This window comes from Camelus dromedarius, chromosome X (genome assembly GCF_036321535.1).
Source record: "Camelus dromedarius isolate mCamDro1 chromosome X, mCamDro1.pat, whole genome shotgun sequence".
Lineage (NCBI taxonomy): Eukaryota > Metazoa > Chordata > Mammalia > Artiodactyla > Camelidae > Camelus > Camelus dromedarius.
Window position 1 is genome coordinate 22,245,072 of NC_087472.1, and position 17,905 is coordinate 22,262,976.

Consider the following 17,905-nt stretch of genomic DNA (forward strand, 5'->3'; position numbering starts at 1 on the left):
GGAGGTCAAAGACAACCTTTATCTTCTTCACAGCATCACAAGTTGCCCTCAGTTAAGAGACAGTCAGAGGGAGGGCCTTATCTCAGACTGGCCTCTGTTCACTTCATTACTGAGCGGAAGGCCTCTTCCAACCAGGGAAATAGTGGGCCTCAGAATGTGATGACCATCCATCTCTTATTTTCAAACTTTCAGATTCAGCGAGAAAAACAGAGTTTTCCTCAGGCAAAGGCCAGGCAAAAGGAAGAGCAGCTGTGTTACTGTTACTATCCTGGTCAGGAATGGAGCAGATTCTTCTGTCTTTGTCTAGCCTATGGGAGGAGAAATAAAGTTCAGAATAAGCGAGTGGTGGAGTAGAGCGAGCATGTAACACAGTTCTCTGAGAAGTGCCCAGTGATGAATAGTAGCTGTCGAGGAATGTCACAGTAGGCGTTGGGCTAAGTCCTGTGTCGAGAAAGGAGCTACAGTAGGTTCATGTTTGCTTGGCTTGTGTGTTCCCAGTGCCCAAGACACCCGGCACAGCGCTTGGCACAGGTACAGCAGACACACACACACAGACACACTCACACACACACACACACACACCAGTCCTTTTGCTTCTAACTCCTTAACGTGTCTTAAATTCGTCTACTTCTCTCCGTCCTCAGTGTTGCCATCCTAATTCAGCTCATCGTCATCCTTCATCTGGATCACTGCGGGGGCCTCCTAACCATTGACCTACCTCCCATCTCACCTCTTGCTCCAACAGGGTCTCAACAGCAGACAACGTGATGCCTCTAGAACCCAAGTTTGACTATGTCACATCCCTACTTAAAGCCCTTCAGCAGCTTCCCCCAGCCATCACAATAAAGCTGGCCAAGTGCATCCCTCCACTACCTGGTGTATGAGTCCTCTAGGGCTGCCTTAACAAAACACCACAGACTGGGTGGCTTTAACAAGAGAAACTGATATTCTCATAGTTCTGGAGGCATGAAGTTCAATATCAAGGCGTCGGCAGGTTTGGTGTATCCTAACACCTGTCTCCTTGGCTTGCAGACGATCACCTTCTTACTGTGTCCTCACATGAGCTTTTCTCTATGTGTACATATTCCTGGTGTCTCCTTATAAGGACATGGGAGCCCCATCCCCATGACCTCATTTAACTTTTATTCCCTCTTTAAAGGCCCTATCTCCAAATACAGTCACATTAGCTGTTAGGACTTCAATATGTGAATTTAGGGGGACAGAATTCTGTCTGTAATATCTAGCCACTGTCTTCCTCCTGATTCTGACCAACCGCCTCTCCCATCACTCAGCCTATAGCAGCCTTACTGAATTGTTTGTAGTAACGATTGGCCATGCTGGCTATAGTATCTGAACCTTCACTCATGCTGTTCCCTCTACCTGGATTGTCCTCAACTCTGCTCCCTGCCATTTCCACGCCATTCCTCTCCTACTGGTCACTGCAGACCCTGTATAGGCATCACCTCTGGAAATATCCAGCCTTCTGCCTCCTCATCTGAGTAAAGTGCTCTCATATCCTCTTTGCTGCCTCCTTCTCATGACATGGAGAGTGATTGCCTAATGGCTGTCCATGGGCTCTTCTAGACCGATAGCTGTCTGAGGGCAGAGGCTATGTCATGGTGATCTTTTGAATCCCCAAAGCCTACCACAAAGCTTAGCACAGAGACAGTACTTAGCACACATTCTATGAAGGAACAAACCAACCTGTTTCTTTGCTGAGGAAAGGAGGATGTGAAGTGAACCAAGTCAAGCCAGATGAACAGTGCATTACAACTTAGGATTCCAAATCACCAGCTGATGACCTGTACTGAGTATTCCACAAGATGGAGCCTAGGTCTGTGCTGATAGAAGGTCCTGTCCCAAAAGGGTGCTGATAGAACAAAATGGGGTTTCTCTAGCACTCTGTTGTCCAGACGCAACTGTGACGTTGCTCTTCCGTGCATCGACAGGGCAGCAAGAGAGGTTTGCATCTCACCGTGACACAGAAGCCCTGGAGTAGTGGTCCTCAAACTTTATGGGGCTTCAGAATCACATAGAGGGCTTGTTAAAACACGGATGGCTGGGCTCCTACCCCAGAATTTCTGATTCACTAGGTCTAGGTTAAGGCCTGAGAATGTGTATTTCTAAGCAGTTCCCAGGTAATGCTGTTGTAGTTGATCCAGAGACCACACTCTGAAAAGGAGCCTTCTGGAATTATAGGGGGAAAAAATTCACATTTTGTTGGAAATGGCATAAATGGTAAAACTGTTTGCCGGAACATTTAATCAACTATCCCTCCCAACTTTGCCAGGCAACACCAACATTGCTGAAATTCACGAGACGGCTGGGGAACAAATAAGCCAATGTTTCTTTCAAGGTAAAACTTCCCCTGGAAAGATATTGTAACCTAATGGTGTGTCTTCTGTTCTTTTTGCAGGTGCGATTAGAGTGGCCAACAGACCTTGCAGTCAATCCCATGGACAATTCATTGTATGTCTTAGATAACAACATTGTGCTGCAAATTTCTGAGAACAGGCGTGTGCGGATCATTGCAGGGCGCCCCATTCACTGCCAGGTGCCAGGCATCGATCATTTCTTGGTCAGCAAGGTGGCAATTCACTCCACTCTGGAGTCGGCTAGGGCCATCAGTGTCTCCCACAGCGGGCTGCTCTTCATAGCTGAAACAGATGAGAGAAAAGTAAACCGCATTCAGCAAGTTACCACCAATGGGGAGATCTCCATCATGGCTGGTGCCCCCACTGACTGTGACTGCAAAATTGATCCCAACTGTGACTGTTTTTCAGGTATGACCTTTTTAGCAATTCACCAGCTCCCCCTCTCTGTTTTCAAAAGAAAAATGTGCATGGGAAAAGTCAAAAGAAGAACAAAAGTGCTCCTTGTGAACATTGATATGAGGCAGTGGAGAAAGCAATGGGTTGGGGGTCAGACAGTCTAATATCTGGTCCTTGCTCTGCAACAGGCTCACTGAGTGACCCTGGGAAAGCCACAAAACCTCTTCATGACTCACTTCATCTGCTAAGTAGAGCTATCACTTGTCTCAGTTATATCACCTTACTGTTTTGAGGATAAACTGGTATGATAAAACTTTTGATACTCTAACAAATTAAGACCACTATACAAATGTAACATCATGATATTATTTATTCTTTGGAGAAAGCGAAGCTAAGTAAAACCTACATTTACTGATATAACTAAGGAAAAAAATTGCTTCCCTTAAGTGACTGGTTGCCAGATTAACAGTGTGTGCTATTTGAAACCCAAAGGGACTAAAAGCAGACTGTTTGGGGGATACATGAGCAAAATTAAATCCCACAGTGCAGGGGTCTCAGGACATCATTCTACTACTTACACTGTGTTTTTTAAAATCCAAAACTTTCTCTGTAACCAAGACTGCCCTTTACTTCCAATTGAAATGGAGGGTGGGGAGAGCCTTTTCTCTAAAACATGGAGTAGATATTCCAGATAGTAAACAGTCCCGTAAATGTCAATAGATACATTTATTGCTGGGACGTGGAAATCCCTCCATGCTACATGCAGCTGTATTAAACTGCTCATCCGGCCCTGAATGATTCTCTTAATCTTTGCCTTTCCTTGTGACAGAGGAATCCAGAGTGAGCAACTTGGTCAATGCAACTTTTGGTCGATATTTCCAGTGTTTTCCTGGACAATTAGTTTTATAGCTATTTTGCTAATTGATATCTTTCATTCAAGGCAAAACTGGAATGTTTATTCCAGTTATCAAATTTGATATTCTGAATCATTGTCACACTTATAGACTTAGTGTACTTTGACAATGTGACAATGGGAACTAACAGAAGAGAGGTCCTCTCGGCACAGTAGGATTGGAAAGCCCTGAGATAGATCCTATAAGCATGGACAGACATAAGTCTCATGGATTTCCAGCCAGATTTTGTGTGGCTGTCGTTATTTGCTGGTTTTATATCTTGCAATACAATAGATATGGAACAGCAGGATTGAGGATTTCACAAAATTGGTGTTAACTGAGATAATTGTGTCTTATGGTTCGTCTTCAGCAGTTCTGACCCAAGAATTGTGAATAATGGATTTCAAATTTCCAACTAGGGCATGCGGAGAATGTTGGTTCACTAATTGTTCCCTGTACAATGATTGTTAATGCACAGCAATTTCCGTGTATGGTATGTTTATATAAATGCTTGTGGTGACAACTATTAAAATCAGGGTCTTTCTCCCACAGGTGATGGTGGCTATGCCAAAGATGCAAAGATGAAAGCCCCTTCCTCCTTAGCAGTGTCACCTGATGGCACCCTCTACGTGGCAGACCTTGGGAATGTTCGAATTCGTACCATTAGCAGGAACCAAGCCCACCTGAATGACATGAACCTTTATGAGATTGCCTCACCTGCTGATCAGGAACTCTACCAGTTCACCGTCAATGGAACCCACCTACACACCTTGAACTTGATAACAAGGGACTATGTGTATAATTTCACCTATAATGCCGAAGGTGACTTGGGTGCAATTACCAGCAGCAATGGCAATTCTGTGCACATTCGCCGTGATGCAGGCGGGATGCCCCTCTGGCTTGTGGTGCCTGGTGGGCAGGTGTACTGGCTGACCATAAGCAGCAATGGGGTCCTGAAGAGAGTGTCAGCCCAAGGCTACAATCTGGCCCTGATGACCTACCCAGGAAACACAGGGCTTCTGGCTACCAAAAGTAATGAAAATGGATGGACAACCGTTTATGAGTAAGTTTCTAATTCTCAGCATAGGCTTTGTTAGGTTTCTTTTTTTTTAATTGAATACTGTCAGCTACAGTGTGTCAATTTCTGGTGTACAGCACAGTATCCCAGTTATGCATATACATACATATATTTGTTTTCATATTTTTTTCATTAAAGGTTATTGGCTTTGTTAGGTTTTCATTTGAAATTGTATTACAGTGGGAGAATGACTTAGTAACTGCTGGGTGTCATATGCTATTTCCTCCTAACAATCCCAATACAAAACTTAAAAATTGAGGAGAAAAATTTTAACCAGCTCCTAGGGTTCAGACCCATTCTCCAGAGCAGTTCTGCAGAGCATAATAATAAAAACATAGGCTGAACAAAGAATCCAGGGTGGTGCTGTGAGAGAGAGGAGTGAGGCAGAAGTCCATGTACTTGAGAAAATTACAGCATGGCTGGGAAAACAAGGTAAAATTTCATTTGAATAACAAAACTAAAGAATAGTTCAAAAGCAGCAAAGAAGCAGTGTAGTTTAACTAGCATTTATTGATCTCCATGGGGTTTAATGAATGAATAAACGTGGGCCCAGCCCGGCCCGGCCCAACTCAGTGTAGTTGCTGTGAGACGTAAGAACAAGTGGAGCACGGAAAGCAAGTGGGAATCGATGTGGGGCAAATGCTGAACAGGAGAGGCTGCTCTCCGTTGGCTGCTCTGGGGAAATGTGAAGCCAAAAGCTCCAGTCCGGTCTTGGGCTCCCCCGGTGTCCCTGCACAAGGCAAAGAATCCGGCACATTTTGGCATTCATAGACCAGATCTGTGAGAACTGTGTTTAACTGGGAATTAACACAAGGTGTGTCTGATGGCAAGCCACTGGCAGTTGTCCTGACCACTATACTTGCCCTTTAAGGCCGGACAACGTTGTTTGCAAGTCCACCCATTTAGAAAGCTAGTTGGCGAGCACTCGGCAGGCATCTTCCCCACAAAGGGAATTACTGAGTTAAAAATGTATCTGAATTAACCAGTTTACCGAGTGAAGATAACCCCATGGAACTGAACCCAGAGCCCTAGATGGCATTAAAGTTAAGAAACGAGAGAAGCGAAGATATTAAATACAAGGAGTTCCAAGTGCAACTCTTCCGTGAGGATGCAGGGAATATGAAGAGGGTATGTGCAGTCCCGCAGAAGCCTCCTGAGGAAAGGGACAAAGCAATCGGCCTTCAAGTTTTGGATCATTTCCCAAAGAAATACCACTTATACAAAAGAGCTGGACAGCTATTTTCGTTTCACTTAGAAAAATGTATTCAGTTGTTTCTGTTGCTGGTTTACCTCTATGTTTTGAAAAATTTCGCTTACATCTTAATGAGAGTAAGAAAAGCTAGTGTTCACTGAAGCTTTGTTATGCCCAGGTACTGGGCTAGGCGATTTACAGAAATCGTTTTGTTTGCTCCCCAAAATAACAACATGAGATTTGGTGCTTCTAGTATGCCTATTTTATGGATGAGGAAACTGAGGCACAGAATGGTTAACTTGTCCTGATGCACACAGACGTCTAAGATTCAAACTCCAAAAGTCTAACTCAAGAGCCCACATTTTGAAATACACTACCCTTAGGAAAGATAAAAGTTCTCATGAGAATATCTTTTTGTAAAAATTCATGCAAGCTCACACTGCAGCTGAAATTAGACAAACAGCTATTTTGAAAGCTGATGGTTGAATTCAGTCAAGCAATAAGAACTGGCTGAATTATGAACTCATTTCAAAACAGCCAGTTCAACCATTTATTTCTTTACCAAATCATCACATTGTACACTTCAAATATATGCCATTTTATTTGTCAATTATACCTCAATGAAGCTACAGAACAAAAAAAAAAAAAAAAAACAACAAAGTAATCAGTTCAACCAAATACGAATTGATTTATTTATTTAACAAATGTTTGCTAAGCACCTACTGTATGCCAGGCAGTGTTCTGGTGCTGGGGATACAGCCACGAACAAGACAGATATAAATCCCTACCTTTGTAGCACTTACTGTCCTGGAGGAGAACTTCCCATGGTGATAAGTTCTGTGGAGAAGAGAAAGCAGGGTGAGGGGATGAAGGTTGTGGAGCAGAAGGGAGTTTTATTTCAGGCTGATGAATCAGGAAATGCCTCACTAAGAAGGTGACTTTTGAGTAAATGCCTATAGGAGGTGAGGGAGTGAACCATATGGGTATCTGGGGGATATAGGGGGAAAACATTCCAAGCAGCGTGAACAGCAAGTGCAAAGGCCCTGCAGCAGGAACAAACCTGATGTGCTCAAGGACTAGTAAGGCAGCCACTGTGACTAGAGTGGAGCAAGGAAGAGTGGTGGGGAGAAGAAATCAATCAGTCAAGTGGCCAGGGCTACTTCATGTGGGCCTTGCAGTCCTCTGTAAGGACTTTTACTCTGAGTAAAAAGTGGAGGCACTGGAGAACTTTGAGTAAAGGAGTGGCAGAATCTGACTTACACGTTAAAAGAATCTCTCCTTCTTGAAAACAGACTGGTGGAAGCAGAGGAACCTGATGTGGGGGAGAGGCTATTGCGATAATCCAGGCAAAATGGCTACTTGGACCAGGGAGTGAGGGCAGTAAGAAGTGGTCGTATCCGAAACATATTTTGACAATAGATCTGTCAGGACTAACTGACAGATGGGACGTGGGGTGTGAGAAAAAAAAGAGTCAGAAATTCTAAGTTCCGAGTTTTTGGCCTGAGCAATGGGTGTTGGGCTTTCCATTTATCAGGTTGGGGAAGACTGCACAAGGAGTACATTATACTGGGTGGGAGCTCAGTGTTGGATGTGATCAGTGTGGACATCCAAGGTAAAATATCCAGTAGGCAATTGGATATATGAGTTTAGAATCAAGGGGAGAGGCTGGAGATTTGAAATTTGGAGATCCAAAATTGGCATCCACCAGTGTTTTGATTAAACTTAAAGCCATGAGATCTTCATGAAAAAGTGAATGTAGACAAGGAAGAAAGGCAATCTGATGACAGAACCTGGAGCACTCCAACGTTTAGAGTTGAGGATATGGAGATGAACCTGCAGAAGAAACTGAGAAAGAAATTCCAGTGAAGCAGGAAGAAAACCAGAAGAGTGGGATATCTTGGAAGCAAAGTCAAACAGGTGATTCAAGGAGGAAGGCGTGATCGGCAGTGTCAAATACTCCTGATAAGTCAAGTCAGCTAAGGACTGAGAAGTGACCATTCCATCTAGCTCTGTTTACCTTGACAAGAGCAGGTGCTGTGGCACACTTGGGGACAGAGCTTTAGCAGAGCAGGTTTAAGAGAGAATGGACACACACGTGTTCATAGAAGCACGATTCATAATAGCTAAGAAGTGTAAAGAACCATGTCCATCAAGTCATGAATGGCCAAATAGAATGCGGTATATCCGTACCCTGCAATGTTATTCAGCCATAAAAAGGAATGAAGTTCTGGTACATGCCACAGCCTGGGTGAACCTCAGAAACATTGTGCTAACTGAAAGAAGCCAGACACAAAAGGACAAATGTTATATACATTTATATAAAATGTCCAGAAAGGGCAAATCCATAGAGACGAAGCAGATTAGTGGTTGCCAAGAACTAGGGCAAGGAGTGAATGGGAAGTGACTGCTGATGAGTATGGGGCCTATTTGGGGAGTGATGGAAATGTTCTGGAAATGGTGCTGATAGTGGCACTCATTTTGAATGTACTGAAAGCCACTGAATTGTGTCTTGTGTGCTTTTAAATGGTGACTTTTATCGTAGATTAATTATGTTTGAATAATAATAGTAATAATGGTAGTAAAAAGAGGGTGACTGGGAGGAGAGAGTTTGGAGACAGGGAGTAAAGAACTCTTCTGAAGTGCCTTGCTGTAACGAGGAGCAAAGGGGGAACAGAGTCAACAGAAGGATGTTTTTAAAATGAGAGAAATAACAACAGTATCTTTGTACGCTGATGAAAATGATCTGAAACAGAGGACAAAACTGACAATGCCAGATAGAGAAGAGAATGTTGTCAGATAGAGTGTGAGCCCGGCTTCCACGGCGCACAGTGATGCAGGCACCACGTGGCTAGCAGGATACTTACAGTGAGTGGAGCCTCGGCCTGTTACCAGGACTTGGCTGGCAGCAAGTGAAAAGGTAGCAACTTACACCACTGTTGTTGGGTAACCAGTCTGGAGGCATCAAGAGAAGGGAAACATAGGCATTCATATGAAATCTGATGTCCACAAAGAGACATTAGAGGTTATCTTACAAATGAGGAAAGTGAGGCCCAGAGTAGGCAAGTAACTTGCCCATTCGCATTGCTAGTTGGCTGGGTCTTTGAGCTTCTAGCTCTCTTTCCACTACTATCCAATTGCCTTCCAGGAAAAGGAAGAGGAATTGCAAGAGTGGGGGCGCTGTAACAGTGACCATGGGAAGTCCGGGGAGCTGGGAGATTTCCCTGCAGTGCAGGACAGGAAGGGTATGGTAGAGCCAGGGAACAGAAAGGGAGGCCGAGAATCCATTTTTTCCTTCTCCCGCCTTCTCAGCTGCCGCCGGGATTCTGCTGAAGCCCTCCTGACCAATTAGCATGTATGGGGAAGAGAAGGTTCCTCTTCCTCCTGAATCCATGCATTCTGTCCCCAGCGGGACACTGCCCCTGTCCCTTCTGGCCTGGCCACAGAGGAATGAGCAGTTCCCCCACCTTCAAAACAGAACTCATTCTCGCCACAGTCTTCTCTGTACCAGCTCTGACTTCTTTCACTCATATTTTCTGACACGTTAGCCACTTCTGAGCACTCTGCCCAGTTTTTCCTTGTTCTTCTGAAGCTGGGGAACACAGACTGGGACCTTTTCTTTCAGGCAGGGTGAGAGCCGTGCTGGGCTCAGGAGAAGGTGGCTGGGCCACTGTTACCAGGCCCTCCTAGAGGAATTCAAGCATTGCTCTGAGGTGACAGGGAGGCTGCTTTCTGTTGCCTGAGAGGACAAATCATTTGCTAAGGTGGACATCAAATTTCTGTTCTGAGATGAGCAATGGAAAAAGAGAAACAAAAGCCAAACTTGGCAGAATGGAGGCAGCTGCGTAGAGGTAGCTAAGCCAGTAATCCATTCTACTTGCGATCATCCCCAGCGACGGAGAGGAGAAATGACACAGGTGACCCTGAACAGTGTGCACAATCCAGATGAGATTTTAAAATGCATCTTGTTCAGTGGTGGTATGTGGGCTTGTCTTGTGTAGTGTGATGTTGTTTAAATAGTTCATTGATTTTCATAATTCTGTTTGACTTGGACCACGATCAAAATTGCACACCCCAAGTATTAATACTTGATGCTTGACTGCCCCTAAGTGTCCTGAGTGTCAGGGGAAAAGCTGACCACGGAGAAATGGCTGACCAGGAGGTGACTGTCAAGGCAGGAATACTGGCGGACCGAGGCAGGGGTTCTGGCCCGAGGAGCTGGCGGGCTCCTAATTGCCATGACCCTGCCCTGGTGGAGGTCCAAGGGAGGGGCCGGCAACCCACACAGCAGGCCAGCCTTCTTTGCCCTGCAGGCTGCAAGAAGAGCCAGGGTGCCCTTGCTTGTTTCCCAAGCATTTCCCTGGCAAAGGCTTCTCCTACACTCAACTGAAAAGGTCCCAGACTGAGGCCAAAGTGTCAGTGTTGTCACTGCTGCCGGTGCAGGCTGAGCTGACAGTTCCTCAGGCCCTTGACCTTTGTGGAAGCCCTCCGCTGGAAAGGGCCTGTGCATTTACATGATCTCTCGATCCCTGCTTTTCTGTATTCTCTCTGCCTCAGGACTTTGTTCGCACATTCCCCACCCCTGCCCCCACCCTCAAAAAACGCCATTCGCTGACAACTTGGAAAAGCCCTCATGATAGCTCTGAGTGCCTTTCTAGGCTGTTTTATAAAGGCTGTCTTATGTAAGATGGCTAATGAGAGGCTCTTCGTCCTCTCTAATAAGATTAGCTGGGGGTGGGGGTGGGGGGGCAAGGTAAACAAGCCAGGTCTCTGGGTGAGATATTTGCCTAGGCAGAGGATGCGAGTCCCATGTAGAACTGCTTATGTCAATGAATAGTCAATCTGAACACATCAAAATATTTCCAGTGCTTTCCAGAGTAGGAGCGAAGTAAAACACCATGCAGTCCAGCCCCCTGCCTCCAGGCAGGCGGAGGATTTCAATTAAGCAAGAAGAACAAGGAATTGCCAACAGTTCCTTCGGGTCTCCAGAGTCAGACTCGACACCTTTGCTCAGTCACCTCCCCTTGTGCTTTATTTTATGCCCTTGATAGGGATCAAGAATGGGCAGATAGAACTGTCGTGGGTCCTGCTGGGGAGAAGGAACTACCATAGAGACAGGGAGTGAACGGAAGGAAGAGGCTGCTGGCAGAACAAGCTTTGACAACCTGGTAGGGAAGATTAGTAGCACTGCACAACACCATCGTGTCATCTAAGCCTGGCTTCCCCACCATGAGGATGGCTCTGTCCTCTCACCACGCTGACTCTCATATCCACCCCTCCCTTTCCACTTCCACTGGCAGGTCCTGTTTCACCCATTCAACAAGCATATGCGGTGAGAATCTGCTCTGTGCCAGACACTGAGAATACAGAAGTAAACGAGACATTGTGCCCTCTGTCTAAAGATGGGAGAGTTTGCGTCTCAAGGAAGACTAGTCCCAGTGACAGGCAATCACAATACACTTCATAAAGGCTAGAGGTAACCATCATCTCTTATACAAACTGAAGCTTTAGCCTCCTGACATATCGCCCCTTCCAAGATTCACTGCCTCCAAAGCGCTGCTTGAATCATACCATTCTCCTCCTGAAGAGCTTCCTACACCTCTCCCTTGTCTAGTGAGTGCATGCTTTCCTCCAGAGCCTGGTACCCCAGTTTCCCCACGCTCTGCGTCCACCTTGGCTCTCCAGCCTTACCTCCCACTCCCCACCTAGAGGAAACTTATGCTCCAGCAACCAGCTTCCCTCGATGGCCATCCCACCCACCTGGGTGCCTCTCTTCAAATGCCTCCCTCCCCACCCTGATCTCTACCTATCAAGGGATTGAGCTCCAGCTACCTTCCAGGATTCAAATACTACCTCTTCTCTTCCTTCTCGTCTCCTGCTCAGCCCAACTGGAAATGACTTCTGCCTCCTCTGGGCTGCTTCAGTGCCTTATTTACAGAAGTGTATGGCAATGTTCTGGTGTCAGAGCGATTTGTGGGCATCTCTCATCTACCCTACTAGACTTTAAATTTCATTCGGCACTGTATCCCCAGTACCTAGCACAAGACCCATCCTGAACGAAGGACAAGTGAAGATAGAAGGGCCTCATGGGTTTGGAGCTGGATCATAGGAAGCCAAATGAAGCTATTGGTGAGGAAAGAGAATCCAGTATTTCCTAAAGAATGCTTAGTAGTTGGTCAGGTTTCTGTCATGAAAGGGTAAAGAGGGTCTATTTCCTTTTAAAAAAATAAGTAATGAATTTTCCTTCTATAATCTTCAATATTCTTAAAAGCAAAGATGGTAGAGCTTTTTGTTTTCACTCTGCATGGTTTAGCTCTGGCTTAAATTGCCCTAAGGGAAAGGGCAGGCTATCCCTTACGAGAAAATATCACACCAAATATATTTTTAATAATGTGTAAATATCATCTCCCCAACTAAACTATATGTCCCTCAAGGACAAGAATGAATTCTGAATTTCCTTTACAAATGTTTCCTTTGCTCCGTGGGGACATGTGTGTCCACACACACACACAGTGGAACTCTGTAAAATCAGGACAGGAAGGGACAAGGTGATGGCAAATCTCCTCTTACCAAACTCACTGCTGATGACCATGAAGGCAACACTCAGTGCCTGATCACACAATTCACCAACCAGAATTTGCAGGCCTGGCTAAGCGAGTGCTACTCCCCACTGGGGTGGAGAGAGGGGAGGGGAGCAGGGCTGGGGATGAGGAAGTTGCTACCCTGTTGTGGCCTGAGGGGATCAGTTGCAGCATATTGGCTTGTGCTTTCTGCACCAAAGGATGCAGACACCAAAGGGAAACACACAGCATAAGAGATTTTGATTAAACTTGTTTCTTTGACGTTCAGTCTGGAAACATGCAGTCCCCTGTGATGGGGGTGGGGGGAACAAACCTCAAGCAAGCCAGAGGAAATCAAAGGCTTCCATTATTTCTTTTCCACTTTGGAGCAATCTTTCCAAAGTTGTGGGGTCTGCCTGTTGCTTTCCCTTTGGAAATGACCCCCTAGAAGAGAGGTGGGCCTGTAGGTTTTGACCAAGGGCCATGTAAATGACTGAGCACGGGAGAGGCACTGCACTGCAGATACCACCGGATGCGATTGCTTTGACTGTGACTAGCAGAGTTGGGGTTGTTAGAGTGCTTTGTTTTTTTGGTTTTTTCCCTTCAGTTTTATTGAGATACAATTGACATACAGCACTATGTAAGTTTAAGGCATACGGCATAATGACTTGACTTATATATACTGCAAAATGATGACTACAGTAAGTTTAGTGAACATCCATCATCTCACGTAGTTACCCAAAAAAAGAAGAAAAATATTTTTTTCCTTGAGGACTTTTAGAATTTGCTTTCTTAGCAACTTTCTTTTTCTTTTCTTTTCTTTTTTCTTTTTTCTTTTTTTGTTTTTTTGTTTTTTTGTTTTTTTGTTTTTTTGTTTTACCACAGACTGGGTGACTTAAACAACAAATGTTCCAGTCTGGAGGCTGGAACTTAGCAACTTTCATATCTGTCATTTAGCGGTGTTAACTACTGTCATGCCATTCCATCCCCAGTACTGATTTATCTTATCACTGGAAGTTTCTTCTAGACCATTTCTGTCCCATTCCTCCACCCACCCCCACCTCTGGTTAACCACAAATCTGATCTCTTTTTCTATGAGTTTGGTGTGTTTGGGTTTTTTCATTTGGGTTTTTTCCAGATCTGATATATAAGTGAGATCATGCAGTATTTGTCTAATTCACTTGGCATAACACCTTCAAGGTAGAGTGCTTTGTTTATGAGAGGCAAATGCACACTTTCAAATCAAGAGGCTTATCCCGCCACAGAAAGGAAATCGGGCAATATAACTCTCTAGCCATCTAGTGCCTGGGCAGGACTACGGGAAATTCTACCTTATCCCCACACTGCAGACTCTCTCACCCGAAGAGGACCTGGCAGCAGCCTCCCAGCTAGATCTATCCGGATAATAACACCACAGGCCATTGCTAAGGCTCGTTGGGATTTTTGAGCCTTGTACCTCGGCTCAGGGATGGCTCAGTTGGCATCTGATCTTGTCATCTTGCCCTGAGAGTGGGCACAGCCACTGCCATCATGGTTTGATGAAATCTTGCTTCAAAACAAGGGGCTGTGTGACTGGGAAAGAAGGAAGCTGCCCCAAGCTGAAAAGCCCGTTGGGAACCTGCATGCATAGCATTTTAGGTCAGATTTGCCTGAGGAATAATAAGGAGTGGCCCCGCCAAGTGCTGAGGAAACCCTTTAGAAATCAGGAAAGGGAAAGTGATGAGGGAGAGTTGCTGGATGGATGTGAAACAGAGAGGAACGGCCAGCCTAGTCCAGGCTGTGGGGCCACAGTTTCCGACACGAGGGAAGCCTGCAGCAGCTTTGTCTGTGCGGCCTGGAAACTCCGCCCTCTGGGGAAGAGCAGGTTGGTACCTTGGGAGAGTCAAAGCTGGACATCATTTTCCTCTCCTGGAAGGAATGCCAGGCAGACAAAGTCAGGGTTCTGTTAGGCTTTCAAGCCCTTCCATGCCCCTTTCTCATAGAGGCCTGCTTTTTACAGCCACAGAGCCCCCAGAGCAGACCATGGGCAAATAGGCTGAGCAGGAGGGAGGGTTTTGCCATTAACCCCAAGCCCAAACAGCACCCTTCGGCCTTTCCTTGATAATGAGGCTTTACTAGCATAGTACCAACATGCCAATAACCATTATTTTGACTGGAATTCATTTAATCAAAGGGTATATCCAATTAAACAACTAGGGCTTGGCATATCTCCAATGTCAAATGACCTATTTGATTATTTTTATTTGCATGCATGGCTGTTAACTGATAGGGTGTGTGCACGTGCGCACTCGTGTACCCACAGACCTGAACTTGAGATGGCATGGTGTGTAGCTTCAAGTTCAGTTTTGACCTATAAAATAATGTTGAGCCCCTTTTCCCAAGCCTACCAAACAGCTGGTCTAAGTTTTAAAATTTCAGCACCTATCCAGGCTGAGTTTTAAAACCTAGTGGCTTAACACTGAATCACTAGGCCATTTTGCATAATTTGGTGGGGAGGAGGCAATAGGGCCAGACTCCACCACTGTGTCCAGGCTGTGTCCTGCTCACTTTGGGTAAAAAGAATATAATTGTTTAACATTTTTAAAGCAAATAAAAGTACTTAAATATTTTGTAATTTGCAACTTGAAAAGAAAACAGTAGTGGGTTTCCAAGTGCGTGTCTTTAGTTTTAATGAAGTGTTTATTTTTCATGGTTCTATTGGCAATAAAAGAACAGCTCCACATCAAAAGCCTTCAGGGAAGCAGTTTCCATTTGGAGGACAGTGAGATTGCCAATAATTCTGATTTTTTTTAAAAAAGTAAACTCACTAGGCTATATTTCTAGATATAGGTTATTGCCTATTATCCCAGGTAATTATTTTTTGTCTCTTACTCATATAGGCAAATTACAACACATTATGTACTATACTATAAAAAGATAAAAAAATTAAGTGACACTGAGATCAGGAGGCTCCAGAATGTTTTAATGAACATGTTTCCATTATCTTCTGTGCTTGTTCATTTTGTTGGAAGAATGATTCATTCATTTCAAATTTGGCAACTTAAACAGCAGCAAATGTAATTTTCCTATCACAATGCTAAATTCGTTTATTGGCCTTCTCAGGCTTGGGTTGTAGGGGAATTTGTGCCTCCTTTTTGTTTGCCAACAGCACCCTCTGCTGGTTCTTGTTGTCCATCGCATCTAATAGGATCGACCCAAATTGCACACGGAGGCTTCCCTGCAACATTGCACACAGCGGGACATGATTCATAAATCAGTTTTCCACCCTGGTGATTCATTGCCAGATATATTTTTCCTGTAAAACAGCACAGCTCAAGGAAGTCATCAAGAATTCAGAAGCGGCAAAAAATACCTTTGTTTGATTAATCATCTCTCTGACCTTTTTCTTCTTCTTGAACAAGGTTAATAATACTTGTTATCACTCAAAGTTAAACTATATTAGCTGCCAGGTGATTTTTATTTTGCAAAGGCCTGTTATCACTGGGAGACTTCAAAGTTGGGATTGGTTATATTCCTCAGGTATGACCCGGAGGGACATCTGACCAATGCAACATTTCCCACTGGAGAGGTTAGCAGTTTCCACAGTGACCTGGAGAAGCTGACAAAAGTGGAGCTAGATACCTCTAACCGCGAGAACGTCCTCATGTCAACCAATTTGACGGCAACTAGCACTATATATATTTTAAAACAAGGTAAGAAAATGTCCAACTCTGCCTGACTCTAGTAGCACCTCTCTTAACTTCTACCGCCAACCCTCTGCACACCATTAGTAAATAGAATTCACTTCTGACTGAGAAGATGGCTTCTTCTCCCTACAGTTCAGCTATGGAGGCTGAACCCCAGACAAAGTCACACCTTCCACAAAGTTCATGTAGCAACATCCCCGTGGGAGTTATGAGGTGAAACCCCTGCCAAATCTGCTCTCCCATCAAGTCATTCCCAACACCCAGCTGTTTGTGAAGCACTTTAAGCTCTGATTGGGTTTTATTATGAAAGAAATGAAGTCTGCACCCCGTCTGAGATTAGCATTCTAGAATGATGCTGACGTGGGGGAATTGGAAGAATGAATGAGGATATGCACTGAGCAGGAATATAAGGGAAATGAATGAATGAGAAGCTCATTCTATTCAAAGAGAGAAATGTAAGAGAGAATGGAAGGAAAAGAAGGAAGGAAAGGAGGTAGGGAGATGGATTTGGAAGGAATGTCATGGATTCTGAAGGAAGTAGACACAGAGAAATTGTTTTCCCTCTGCCCGGTCATTAAGGACTTGTTCTGTTGTCAGGCTGTGGGGCCAGGCACAGAACTTTCCAACCTTCAGATCTACTCTAGAAGGATCAGTGGCAACCTTTGTCAGTGTATATCACTTTGTGGGATCCAGCAGCTGTGCTGGTGTCCCCAAGGTGGTGAGGATGCTGAGTTTGACTTCATACTTTTCTCATTGTAGCTCCCAGCATGTCAAAGGGAGCAGGCCAATCCACCAAGTCAGAGAGAGAGTTTGTGAGGGAATTGTTTACAAATGAGAACTTGTTTCAAAACAAAAACAGCCTGCAGTGTTACACAGGAGTCTTTTATCCAAGAAACAAGATAGCCCAGCTGTGAAAATAACAAGACCCAAATGGACAGAGAGCACACAGAGCTGTCAGACTGGTGGTCGAGCCCAGAAGGCAGTTAGGCCCACGGCGCCCCACTGCTCATCCTTTCCCAAACTTGCCCCCTAAAGCTAAATTTGTCTCTCCTCTGCTTCTGCGCTTCCCTTTCTTCCCCCTCTTCCTCCTTTGCTCCTCTGTCTGCAGAAAATACCCAAAGTACCTATCGGGTGAGTCCGGACGGCTCCTTGCGAGTCACCTTTGCCAGCGGGATGGAGATCAGCCTCAGCTCAGAGCCCCACATCCTGGCCGGGGCAGTCAACCCCACCCTGGGCAAGTGCAACATCTCACTGCCCGGAGAGCACAACGCCAACCTCATCGAGTGGAGGCAGCGGAGGGAGCAGAACAAAGGCAACATTTCAGCTTTTGAAAGGAGGCTGAGGGTAAGTCTTGACCTGACAATCGCTGTAGAACTGGTGTTTTATTTTTGAGAACTGCAAGCCTCCCTAATCGGAAGTTCCATTTCTCCACAGCTTTTCTAGGTGACTGACTAGCTTATATGATACACTAATTCAAGAGAGGGCACTAATGGCTGATAATGGTTCAGTATCCTTAAATGAACATTCTAATAGGAGCTTTCTTTGTCATTAGCCAGCTAAAGTGCTCTAATAGTAGCAATTTCAGGCACCAAGAATGTCTGGATCGAGAAATGTGTTTAGTCGGGAGGCCCCCCAGACTCCCTCACATGGCCTGGAGATGGTAATCAGGTCCACCAAGCTGCCCCAGATTCCTGCTTTAGGCTAATCAGTAATCTATTTGGGAAGACC

The 17,905-nt window shown here is 45.0% G+C and overlaps 1 protein-coding gene across 4 annotated transcripts in view; it reads left to right on the forward strand.

Annotated features, from left to right (window-relative positions):
• The window catches only part of TENM1 (teneurin transmembrane protein 1), a 701,438-nt gene that overhangs the window by 656,203 nt on the left and 27,330 nt on the right, over positions 1–17,905 (forward strand). For all 4 annotated transcript variants that reach the window (XM_031445499.2, XM_064482772.1, XM_064482770.1 and 1 more), the window contains 4 exons: positions 2,417–2,783; positions 4,217–4,727; positions 16,011–16,183; positions 17,286–17,521. In XM_031445499.2, the coding sequence (XP_031301359.1) occupies positions 2,417–2,783; positions 4,217–4,727; positions 16,011–16,183; positions 17,286–17,521 (1,287 nt within the window). The remainder of the gene's footprint in view (positions 1–2,416; positions 2,784–4,216; positions 4,728–16,010; positions 16,184–17,285; positions 17,522–17,905) is intronic.